At 49.1% G+C, this 13119-nt stretch overlaps 1 protein-coding gene across 1 annotated transcript in view; it reads right to left on the bottom strand.

Annotated features, from left to right (window-relative positions):
* ASB2 (ankyrin repeat and SOCS box containing 2) overlaps window positions 1–12848 on the bottom strand; it is a 40064-nt gene extending 27216 nt beyond the window's left edge. Inside the window, exons 1-2 of the mRNA XM_053601786.1 lie at window positions 12496–12848; window positions 1303–1581 (exon numbers count right to left, since the gene is read on the bottom strand). Of these exons, the coding sequence (XP_053457761.1) occupies window positions 1303–1508 (206 nt within the window). The 5' untranslated portion in view covers window positions 1509–1581; window positions 12496–12848. The remainder of the gene's footprint in view (window positions 1–1302; window positions 1582–12495) is intronic.
* Window positions 12849–13119: the final 271 nt, after the last annotated feature.

The following is a 13119-nucleotide window of genomic DNA, read 5'->3' as shown; positions in this document are numbered from 1 at the left end:
AGGTTAGCCACCCACCCCCAAATACACACTTGACTTTGACTCAGGGGTGAGCAAAAGCATTTTCATAAAGATCAAATGCTTAATTGCCTCTTTGGTTTCCACCTCCTGCAAAGGTGTCCTCTAGATCTGTGCCACATATGACTAGTGAGTGCTTGAAATGTGGCTGGTCTGGATTGAGATGTGCCAAGTGTGAAATACACACTGATTTCAAAGACCCGATGAGCAGAAAAGAAGGTAAAAATCTCATTCCTAATTTTTATATTGATGACATGTGGAAATGATGATGTTTTAGATATAAAATAACTATAAAAATTAATTTCACCTGTTTCTCTTTACTTTTTTTATTTTTAAAATTGTTTTAATTTTTTGAGACAGTTTCGAGCTGTCACCCTGGGTAGAATGCTGGGGTGTCACAGCTCACAGCAATCTCAAACTCCTGGGCTTAAGCAATTCTCTTGCCTCAGCCTCCCAAGTAGCTGGGACTACAGGCGCCCACCACAATGCCTGGCTATTTTTTGTTTGTAGTTGTCATTGTTGTTTGGCAGCCTGGGGCTGGATTCAAACCCGCCAGCTCTGGTATATGTGGCTGGCACCTTAGCCACTGAGCTACAGGCGTCCTGAGCCAGTTTCTCTTTGCTTTTAAAATGTGGCTATTGTGGATATTTAGAATGGCATCTATGGATTGCAGTTGTGGCTAGTGCCATAGTTTATTGGCTGCTGCTGTTTTAGAAGGTCCAGTGACAGATACGGTAAGGTGGTGCCAGAACAAGGAGGTAGGTTGGCTCTGCTGCACAGGTGTCTTTTGCTTCCCAGACACATTTTCTCAGGGAAACTGCATTGATAGGGTTGGAAGTGATGGCCAGATACAGAGCATCAGCTCCAGCACATTCAGCATGAAGCCAGTAGTGCAAGGCCAGGGCGTGGGCTTTGGAGTCAGGCAGCTCCAGTCTCTGCAGCAGCACCCACTAGCTGTGTGTTCCTGGACCTCTGACTCAGTCCTAAGCTTCAGTTTCCTCATCTGTAAAATGGGACTATAACACAGATCCCACTTAGAGAGTTCTTAAGAGGATTAAATGAGACAGAGTATGTCTAGCATCCGCCACAGTACTTGGCACTGCAAGAACTCACTAAGGTTAGATAACAAATGTAAATGATTAAAGTGTTTAAAGGCATCCTGGGGACCATAACAAATGTTAATGATTAAACTGTTAAAAGGCTGGTTTGGGATTAACAGTGTTAGGGATCTGCATCACGGATGCCCTGGTGGCCCCACTGCCCCCTCATCAGCCTCGCCATGCTTACCTGGTCCATGGGTAGAAATGGGCAGGTTCGCGGTTGGCACGTGCAGACAGGCTGGCCTCAGCAGTGGTTGGGCCCCGTGCCTTGTCTGCCAGGCTCTGCTCGATAGCCAGCTGCGTCAGCTCATCCTCACTTAGGCTGCTGTACAGGCTGTACTCCTCGTGCCCTATGGTGGGCTGACTGCCCCGAGCACTGATCTCCGTGGCCATCCTCTTCCACTTTCCACTCTGGTCTCCAGAAGAGACACTCAGTGCGGAGGAGGAAAGGGCAAATTGGAAAACCCTGTGAAGAGACCAAAACCATCCTGGTCATAGTTTAGCAAGATAGTTCTGTTACCAACAGGGAAGGCTGTAAGTTCCACTGGTGATCACACATTCACTTTGTAGTCATTCATTTGGGCATATGATCCATCCAACCAGCCATCCGTCTACACATCCATCCATGCACTCATCTATTCATTGACCCATCTACTCATCAAACCATTAATCTACCCATCCATCCATCCATTTATTCACTGTCCCATACATCCATCTGTCTACCTAGCCACTTATTTTTTTTTTTTTTTTTTTTTTTGTGGTTTTTGGCCGGGGCTAGGTTTGAACCTGTCACCTCCAGCATATGGGACTGGCAGTCTACTCCTTGAGCCACAGGTGCCGCCCTACCTAGCCACTTATATATCCATCTATCCTCCCATCCATCTATTCACTCCATCCATGTACCCAACTATCCAACCACCTACCCATCCATCTATCCACCCTCCTATCCTTCCAGCTATCTACCCAACCACTTATTCATCTACCCTCTCATCAATCTGTACTCATCTATCTGTCCAACTTTCAATTGCCCATCCATCCTCCCATCTATCTAACCATCCACTCTTCCCTCCATTATATATCCTCCTTCACCCATTTATCCACCCATCCTCCCGTCCATCTATACATCTATCTATCCAATCATCTATTCATCCACCATTTACTTTTCCATTCCAGACGGCCTGTCTATACATTAAATAAAAGCCTACTTGTTGAGCACCCACTCTGCCTAGACACTCTTCTAAGCACTGTGGATACAACAGTGATATCCCAACAGACAAAAGTCCCCAAATCATGGAGCTAACACAGTAATCCATACATTCCTTCCTTTCAAATACCTACAACATCCTATCCTGGCGTTTCTCCATTTCTCTGTGGTAGGGCTGAGACGACTAGAGATGAATGAGGCACAGGCCCACTACTTGAGATCTCATGATCTAGTTAAAACCAATCATTAAAACAATTTTCCATGTGAATTCCAGGGACTCTCTTCTAAAAATATGCCTCAAAGACAAATGGACTTTGTTGGGAGTCAATTGCTTTTAGGAAATGAAGTGGAATCAGCTAAGCCTGATTTTTGTTTTGACTGACTGACTTGCACTGTGACTGTAGGTCAGTGGTTCTTGGCCCTGGATGAACATTAAAATCATATGAGATCTTTTCAAAAATACCTTAAATACCAGTGCTATACTGTGGTTTGTTCAGCAAATATTCACTCCCCTCCTTTGGAGGCAAATATCTTCCATCCCTTCCCCATTGACACTGGACCCAAGTTCACATGACTCGTTCTGGCCCATGAGTGCTGATGGATATGAGGAAGCAAACATGGGACAAGTGTGTGCAGAGGGGTTTGTCCTTGCTCCTCTGCCAAGAGACGAGGCCCCCACTGGAGAGAACCCCTGCCAGGGAAACCTGAGCCAGAGGAGCCCCAACACAGCAGGGCTTGGTGGGCTGAGACTCAGTCTTCCAGCCTGGGTTGGCCTGCAGACCCAGAGCAGGAGAATAAATGCTTATTCAAGGTGCTTTGTTATGAGCATTCCTGACGCCCAACAAGACCAGGACAGGCACTTCCCAAAGGCAACATCCAAACAGCCAATAACCAAAAGTAAAGGCACTTAACTTCATTAGTGTTTAGGGTAATTCAAACCAAAACCCCACTGCAACCCCTCTATACATCCTCCAGAATGACTCAAGTGAATAGGATGGAAAACACTAAGCATTGGGCAGAATAGGAAATAACCAGGATTCTCCCCAGCATTGGTAGGAATGTAAAATTCTATCAATGTAGAGAAAGTGTAAAAGCCACTTTGGAAAAATCAATAGTGGTTGTCAAAGCTAAATATACACGTGTCCTATGACCTAAAAATTCCCCTTGCAGCTCTACGCCCAAAAGAATTATGTACATACATTCACCAGAAGACAAGATTATATTCATAGCAGTACTGTTCACAGTGAACCCACCTGTAACCTAACCAAACGTCTATCAACATTTGAAGGGATGAGTACATTGTGGTACATTCTTGTGGTGGATAGTTTGCACCAATGAAATCAACTACAACTACATCCAACAACAAGGATGCTTTTCACTAACAACAAGCCCTATAAAAATAACATATATACATGATTCAATTTGTATCAAGTCCTAAAACAGGCAAAACTAGCGTATGGTTAAAGAAATCTGGAAAGTGGCTATCTGTGGGAGGTTGCTGATGGGGAGGAGGGGTAAGGTGTGTGTGAAAGGCTGTGGGAGCCATTGTGTGTCTTTCTCCATTTGAGTAGTTATATGGTTGGCTCTTTCTAGAACAATCCCAGGAACAGTTCACCTATAATTTGTACACTTCTTCATGAGCACATTTTACTGCAGTAACATATCTACTTAAAACTTATGGAAAATAAGTTTTAGAAATTCTTGATTCTTGAGCTCCATCTCAGACTAAGTCAGACTCTTTGAGAGTGGGTGGCCCGGGTGTCACCCTTATTTGACAAGCTCCCCAGGTGATTGGGAACTCCTCTTTTGGAGAATGACCAGGCACAAAAAGCACAAGCCAATGCAGGAGCCCCATTTGGGGAGGGGAAGAGGTGGGACCCCACAGTAAGCCCTCTGCTGAGCCCTTTGTGGAAATTATATTGTTTAATCCCTAGAACCGTCTTAAGAGCAACAACAATTGCTCTACAAAGCACCAGCAAATGAGTTATTAAATGAATCTGGGTACTTCCAAACAGAGCTAGAGGAGCCTGCAGACCTTGAAGAAGGCAGAAGGGTGTATGGGACCAATGATCTCCGTCCTCTGCAGCTGTTGTTCCTGGCCTCATGCCCCTCAACCTGCCCCTCTCCACTGACTCTGGCTGGCTTGACTTTCTCCTGCTGAGCCTCAGAAGTGGCCTCCATAGTGGGCTCCCAGCTCAGACCTCCTCCCCCACCCATTATCTTCTCTGATGCCCTAGACTCCTGACCCCACACCCCAGACCCCAAGAAGTCCCTCCTCTAACAGAATAAAGTCTGCACTGCTTGTCCTGGCTTTCCAAAATCTGATGCTCATGTTCCCTTCTCCTCTTCCTCCATAAACCTGAAATTCCAGCCAAAGCAGATGGATGGTGCATCTTTCCCCCAGCACCTTCCTGGCCTGCTGCCCCTGCTTAAGCCGTGCCTGCTGCACCTTCCTCCTTCCCACACCGTGAGAACTCTCATCACTCAAGGCTGGGAGCATGTGCCCCTCTTCCGGGAAGCCTGCCTAGACTCTTCTGAGAAAAAGAACTTCTCCTTCTAGGAGGAGAACTTCCTTTCTGTGCTGTGGTCAGTAGTTCATGTGTGGACTTGACCCTGGATCCTTTCTCCAAGGCCTTCTGTGAGGAGGTTGGAGTTCACTGCATGGCTGGTCAAATTACCTCTGTCACCCAGGATGTGGCAGATCTGCTGATGGCCCAGCCAACAGCCTCTCCCCTACTTTCCTTGACCACAGAACCTGGCTTCATCCAGGCAACAGTGTGTCCTGTGCCACAGATAGTTCACAACTGTTCTAAGCCAGATGTAACACTCCTGCCTCCCTGGCCAGTGACTTGTCTGGGAGTAGGATGGGGTGCTCTTAGGGAAGATTCTCTTCCATAATAAAAGAGAAAAGACTGAAGAAAATGCCCCAGCCCCTGCTTTATAGATGAAAGTCTTAAGAATATACCAAGGCCCTGACTGCACCCCAGACCAATGCACTCAGAGCTGCTAGGGCTGGACACCCACACTCACACACTATGATGTTCGAGGCTTCTCTGGTTATTTCAGCAGCCAATATCGGTATCTCAGGTCACCATTCCGTAGTCCATATGAGGGAAGGGGAAAGGGTGTCCTGACCTCAAAATAATTTTATACCTGACGTTTCGAGTACTATTTTTTTTGGAGCAGCAATGTCAATTTTATTTATTGTAAAAAGAGTCTAAGATGGGATGGAGACACTTGGATTTATGCCCCAAATCAGCCAAGGATACCTCTCCTCTGGACCCATCATACTGGCAGGGACACCTGTGCAGCCAGGTGTGTGCCCTCTCCCCAACTGACCCAGCCCAGCTTCCCGACCTTTCTCTGCTTTCATGTGGCTGGGGGCCCTGCCAGGTCTGGGTTAGCCCAGCTCTGCCTTCGGAAGGCAGGGGTTCTGCCACATGAGGGGTGACCTACTCAGCTTCTCCATAGCTGGGGGTCAGCTGTATTCACCCGCCTGGTGCAAAACGGGGGCTTGGTGTGTGTGGTACTGAACTAACAGGAGTTGCTGGTGCCCAGTGCCTGGCCTGGCCCTGAGATGCCCCTATCTGAAGATGAGTGCTTGAAGCCAGGGGACAAAGGGAGATCATTGGACTAAGAGTCACAGACCTGAGTTGTAATCTCCAAGCAGAGGCTAAAGTGCTGTGTGATCTCAGCTAAGTCTCGGTCCCACTCTGGGTCTTGGTTTTCCCATTGAAAAAGGGGGATTTGGGGCTAGAAGTTTTCCATGGCTCTTCTAATGCTAAAGACTCTGTAACTCAGTGAGGTATTTGGTTTAGCTCTGTGCTATCGAATCCCAAACTCCCTGTCCCTGGGGATCCCTGTGGGCCACCTCAACAGGTCCCCATATGGAAAGAGATTAGCATTGGTCATAGGGGAACAGGTGGGAGTGGATGGATCTCAGGTCTGGATGTTAAGACCTCTAGGTCTAGTTTCAAGTCTGCAACTCTGTGACCTTGGGCAAGTCACTTCCCCTTTCTGGGCCTCAGTTCCTTTATCAGTAAAAATGGAAATGAAACAAGCTACTTCACTGTATTGTACGGGATGTCCCAAAAGTTGTTCCTAAAGTCACCGTACATAGGGAAAATGGGAAATTGTACACCTTTATTAACAAAATATTCATTGCAAAATGTTACAGTGAAGTTGCAAAAATTTTATAATGAATATTTTATAAATAAATCTACATTTAGCTACAATTTCTGATTTTCCCTATGTATGGTAATTCTAGGGGCAACTTTTGGGATACCCTGTATAAGCAATATGTGCTAAGGCTTAGGTAGGCAGCTTATAGGGAGTAAAGCTTAATGGGGACCCCTCCAACCCCCTCATCTCAAGACAGCTACTAGCCCCACAGCCTGGTATGCAGCAGTCAGAGGCTCACAAGACAGCCCTCGGCCACAGGGTCCCTTTCCTGACAGAAGCTCCTGGAGGCAAGGGTAGCCAGATAATGGTCACCTGGTATTAATCAGCCAGCTAATGGTCACCCAAAATGCCAGTCCCACAGCTAATTCCAGGCTCACTAGATCCTTCCCAAGCCTCTCCCCTGGCTTGGCCATCACCCAGAGATTTGTTTTGTCATTGCACTCAGGACAGCCTGGAAGGTAAGAAGCTTTTTCCTTGAATTAACTTAGTTCCCCTACAATCTGCTCCTTCCAGAAAGAACTTAATGCCTCTCCGTTATTGGTCCCATTTTACAGATGAGAAAACTAAAGTTCAGAGGGGGAGAAGAAGGATTTGCATGAGGACAGATAGCTAGAAAGTTGGAATTTGAAGCCTGGTCTTCTAATCTCAAAACCAGTGCTCCTTCTGACAATTCCTAGATCACTGATCCAACTGACACATAAGTGGGTTCTGAGCAGGCCCATCTTCACCCCGCCTGGCCACCTGGCACCTCTTGGCCTAGCATCTGTGCACTGGGCACCACACCAGGCTCTTTGTATCTCCCTGAGAGGAAGGTACATGCAGATGAGGGATAAGGGGACTAGACCTTGACAAGCCCTTGAGAAAGAGAGGCTCTGCCTTGGGGAAGGCAGATTCCCTGCCCGCATGTGGGCCCACATGTCTCTTTTTTTCCCCACTGAGTTCCTCCACCTTGAGGGTTCCCGACTATGTTACACATGTGTAGTTTCTTCATGCATAAAATAGAGATATTGTCATGTATTATTACAGAGTTGGTGGTACAAGCAGTAAGGCTCCTGCGTGTATAGGCTCAGCAGGGGCCCTGGATGTTAGCAAGTGTGTGACACACACACGGCTGAACCGATGCAATCGTAGACTAATGACACTTGCCAGAGATGCTATGGGTGTCTCGCCTGGGACAAATGGAGCTGCTTGGTTTTAGCATGAAAGGGAAATTATGAAATCTGTGGCATTAGCTGGGTGACCTCTTGGAGTCTCAGTTCCTCCATCTATAAAATGGACATAATAAGGGCACCTATTTCTTAGGAGGGAGTGATGGTGATCCCGAGTGATACCTTGGCCCTCTTTTGACCTCAGTTTCTGAGGCCTCTCGTGGGGACTGGGCCACCTTCTGAGCCCCTCCTAACAAATCCAGGGCCTGCCTGGAGGAAGGCCAGCAGCCCCAAGGGATGCTCTGAGAGGCCGATTAGGATAAAAATATCCCTTTCCCAGGGAAAGCAGGAGTCCAGTGGGCTTTGCCCAGTCTGATAGGGGCTTGAAGAGGGAGGGGTGCCCAAGGGCTGGCCAGTCCAAGGCCAGGTTGGAGCGGGAGAGACCAGCCTATGGTGGGGCCTCCAGGAGCCCTTCTCTTGCCCTCTCTGCAGGACCTGAAACTTTGGGCCCAGGGGAGCCCCCACCTCCCCAAGGTTACATTTGTAAAGTGGCTGTGACAGGGTTTCTTGAGTCACATGTAAAGCACTCAGAACGGTGCCTGGTCCATTCAGAGCCAGTGCTGTTCTAATGGGTCTCAGTTGCTATATCTGTGAAACGGACAAAGACACATGGACTCTTGCAGAGCTGTGATGAGAATTAAAAACTAGCATTCGAAAACCAGCTGCTTTTTACCCCAGTTCCTTCCCCTTCCCGCACATCTAGGGTCTGCCTAGGCCTCAGTGGATAGGATAGGGTGTGTATGGTTGTTTGGGGTGCTATGTTGGGAGGAGGTCACCAAAAAAACAGAGGAAACACACCTGGGAGGGAGGGGTGCAGAGGAGGATGGCAGCTGTGCACACCAAGCTCCCATGGCCAGGGACATGGGTGGGGCATGTGAAGCTGAGCAAACCCCTGTCCATCCCAGCTGTGTTTGTAGATGGAACTGCTCGTCAACCTTCCCTGCTCTGCTGGGTGTGCCTCCAGAGGCAGTTCACACATCTCATCCACCAGGAAGCCTCCCTCGTGGCTCCTGGGGAGCACAGCTGTCGTGGAGAAGTTTAGTGTGCTGTGGCAGGGTGGTCCTATGGCTCTGGTGCCCCACCTGCCTAGAGCTACCTCTCCCTGCCTTGCCACCTGCTGGCCACATGATGGGGAACAGGTTACTCACACCCTTGGTGCCTCTGCAGCATGGGGGTGATAACAGCATCTGGCCCATGGAGGTGTTGTCAGAGGAGAGAAGCAATGGAAACGCGGAGAACAGTTGTCAGCTCATAGCCAGCAGCTCCTGAAAACCTGCTCACATTATTCTACAACCCCCAAGATGCTGGAATTCTCTGCCGTGACCCCAGAAAGTTGGCAGGATGGCCTTGGCCCATTCCTGCTGGGCAGACACCTACTGGGATCTCCCTCCTAGCTAGTGGTTCTCAAGGAGGCTGCAACTCAGGGGGTTATATCCCCCCATGCTCTCTTCTACTTAAAAAGTGCAAGAATAAAAGTGAAAGTGAGCCCCAGGCCCAGCCTTCTCCTGTGGCCAAAAAAATAAAACTGTGACCATCAGTTCCCCAGATTGTGTGCAGAGCCTGTCCAGCAGTTCCAAGGATCACTAATGGGGTGCAGCTTGGGGAGGGGGGAGAGACCTCCACACCCTCCAACCCCAGGCATGGAATGGATGTTGCTCACCCATTCCAAATTCTCCTCCCCGGGGCTTAGAACTTGGGAAGGACCTGCAGCTGGGTCCACGCCACGCCTCTCAAGTCTACCCTTGAATTTGTGCACCAGGGACTACCTACAAATGACAAGAGTGGCTGTTGAGTGAGCATGTCATTCATGTACCAGCACTGGGTGCACAGTAAGTACTACATAAATATCCCAGTGAGGGTCTGCTTATCCCTTTCAGGTGTGGGAGTGGACTGCAGACTGTTCAGTGTAGCTCATATGCAAAGCCTGCAGTCCAGAGCCGTTGTCACCCCTGGCTACCACTACCCACTACAGCAGCTCACCATTTATTTATTTATTTGGAAACCACCCTAAAAAGAGATTGAGAAAGCAGGTGAAAGGAAGAGAGAGAAGAAAGAAAAACACAGAGAAGAACCTTCTGCTTTTATGTGGAAAGTATCGTGTCGGAAGGATGAGCATAAATTCCACACAGGACCAAAGGCCACTCTCTGAGGTGGTGCCCATGAATACCCACTAAAGAAAAACAGCAAATGCCAAGTTTCCATTTTATTTCTGTGGGTCCTTGAGCTATTGAGTCTCCAGGTCTGTGGGTCACCCTCTTCTCTACCTCCTGGGCCTGCAGGGAGCTGGCCCCTGCCCAACCCCTCCCTGCCCTCTCTCTGTCCTCCCACTGTGACCAGACTGATCTGTGTGGCTCGGCCACAGACAGCTATGGACACAGGATTCCAGGCCCCTGACTTGTTTCCTGCCTAGGGCTCTACAAATGCCAGGCTCTGCCATCGGTGCCAGAAACCTGGTTGGGAATGATGGGGGTAGGGAGGATTGGCAGTTCCACTTCTGAGCCTCCCAGCACCCCGGTCCAAATGCAGCCCTGCCTAGCCCTGTTCTGTCCCCTAGGTGCTGGGAGACTGCAGGCCCTCACCTTGGTCCCTGGGTAGCTCTACTCCAGACAGCAGAGCAGGAAGGCTCTGGTGGGGTTGGGGATGCTCTTCCAGAGGCCCCTCCTTACCCAGGCCCCACTGCAGGGGGCTGCCTAGAATCTAAGAGAAATCCCACCCAAGCCACCTAAGACCTTTTTCCTTTCTTTTATCCTCTCTACATCTGGGTTTGTTTTTTTCCTCTCCTGCCTTTATTTAAATCTTCCTCTTCTCCTCATTCTGTTTTCCCTGTCTCTTCCCTTTTTCACTCTTCTCTCTTTAAAACAAACAAAAAAAAAGTTGGTTAGGAATCAACTTTTTCTTTGCCACCACCTCCCCAAAGCATTCCTCCCTACCACAAAGCTTTTAATGACTTCATTTATATTCCTGGGCATCAATTATTCCAGAAAATAGTGCTTAGGAAAGAGAAGTACAGATAAAAACCACTCCCGTGGCTGCACCTCCTCCAGGCAGCCTGATGCTTTGCAGCTCAGAAATGGGAGGCCCTTGGGCGCGCCAGAGATATTTTTGTGGCTCCTTGGGGAATATTCTTTTGGATCTAGCCTGTCCACAAAATACGGGCATCTTATGATGCCTTGATTATGCCAGGGACAATTCCCCAGGTGCACGACGGTCCTGTTTACCATACCCCAGCCCTGAGAGGCCGCAGGAGGCCATGGCTCTGAATGTGCACCCTTGGAGGCCAAGAGGCAGCACCTCTTAGCTGTCCAGCCTTAGGCAAAATCCTTAGCCTCTCACAACCTCAGTTTCCACATCTGAAAAATGGGAGTAACAATCACCTCTGACTCATGGCAGCCTTGGCAAGAGTCAGGGAGAGAAATCTCCCCATGGGCGTGGGCTGGTGCTCGCTCACAGCAGGCGCTCGGTGAATGCTTGCTGGTATTGATGGTGTTACTACTCATTGTAAGGTCACTGTGAGCCCCCATATAAGGGAGCAGAAAGAGGGTGCTCCCCTGACCCTGCTGCCATGAGGCACTCACGGCCTGTCCTGTTTGTGCAAGAACCGATGATGCAAATGAGCATGACACCCAGTGGAGCCGTTGCCAGCTTCTCCAGGACACTTTGTGAAATACAGGACTGCCACCAGCACAGGCATCTGTTCAACTGTTTGGAAGTGACTCAAGCATCTGCCACTGGCTGCCTCGTGGTGTTTCTGCTTAGGCCTTTGGTGGCAGAGGGCAGGGCTGCGGCAGAGATGCTGGCCCCAGCTGGCTATGCCTGAGCCCCTCTGAGCTCCCTCCAGCCACCACCACACGGCAAACTTTTCCTCCAGTGAGGAGAGTGCCCCTCTCCCTAGGAATCACCGGCCTCTCTGCCCCTTCACTCCAGTCCATTCCCTGGCTGTCCAAGAAGATGCCTGAAGTCAAATCCCACCCGGCCCTCCTCTGCTCAAACACTTTCAGAAAATGTTCCATCTTCACACCTGACCAGGAAGGAGCTGCATCTCCCCTCAGCCTCACCTCCCTTACTTCTCACCTGCAGGTCCCTTGGCCATAGCTGCGCTGGACTTCCCACCATCACCCCTGTACCCGCCATGTCTGCCTTCCCCCAAGCTGCCCCTCCACCGGAGGTCCCTGGCTCCACCCTGATGACACCTCACTCATCCTTTTGAAGGCTGTCACCTCCTTAAATGCGTCATGCACACATTTGTTACATCTCACATAAACAGCATTTCCCTCTTTCCTCTCCTAAACCCCAAGCATCTGTAGATAGAGCCCAAGGTCCCTTGACTCCTTGGTTCTGCAGAACGCTGTGCTTGCGTAGTCACTCAGCAAACGCTATGTGAAATCGACTCCCCCACGCATGAAAATATCTATCTGTTCACTGGGCCTGAAAGCATTTCTGAAAGTTATTTGTCTGCTGCAGATATTGCCCGAAGCCTGCCGACCCAACAATAGCATCATTGATAACTCCTTTCACATTTCCATTTTTAGAAGTGCACAGCAGAGTGATATTTTGAGCAAGAGTTCTCCAGAAGAATGGGAATGTACGTGCAAATTGCTGCTTCTCTGTCCCCCTCCAATCCAAAATGAAGGTCCCCAGCATGCCGGATAACTCAAGAGAATGGGAGAGAGAAGGGAAGCCACAGTGCAGCATGACCAGAGAGGTTTTGAGTAAGTGCTGCAGCCGTAAGTCCCAGCCAACCAATCTTTTGCTAGGTCTGTATAAGAAAGTGGAAAGCATGCATTACCTGTTAGGCTCTGAAACAAGGGTACCATTCAGGGATAGTAAAACAGTTTTTCTTGAGCATGTCTTAATTCAGAACATGCTCCCTGAGTTGTCCTTCTGCCCTGGCCCCAAGCTGCTGGCTGCTCTGCCAGGCAGTTCCGATATGCTCTCCTTTGAAGCAGGGAGTTTATTTCAGGCCCACCGCATGACCAGTGACGATAAGCCAAACTATAAGATGTTATGAATCTCAGATTTCCTGTTTAAGGATTGCACCGAGGAAGCTGCCATCCTGCCTTCCATTCCCCCGGGTGCATTGAATGCAGACTCTCACTCCAGAGAGCATCTCCAAGCTTGGGCCCTCACGTGATATCATCATTTGTGATCCTTGACATGGAGGCCATATATGGGTATGTTTCTGGAACTACCCAGGAGGGAGCGAGAGAGAGAGATTCAGAAAGCAGAAGATAGAGAGACAGGAAAGAAAATGAAGAAATGCAGAGTGAAAGAGTGAGAGCAAGAGAGGAGGGAAGTGAAAAGAAAAGCAAAAAGGGAGGGATGGGAAGACAAGAGGAAAGAAGATGGCCTGGGCAAAGGACAAGGGGAGAGAGAGGGGGAGGGAGGCGATGAAGGATTTGGGGTGAAAGGC

The sequence above is a fragment of the Nycticebus coucang genome, chromosome 9, assembly GCF_027406575.1.
Source record: "Nycticebus coucang isolate mNycCou1 chromosome 9, mNycCou1.pri, whole genome shotgun sequence".
NCBI lineage: Eukaryota > Metazoa > Chordata > Mammalia > Primates > Lorisidae > Nycticebus > Nycticebus coucang.
The sequence above is the reverse complement of the archived record's forward strand: the minus strand, read 5'-3'. Positions and strand labels throughout refer to the sequence as shown.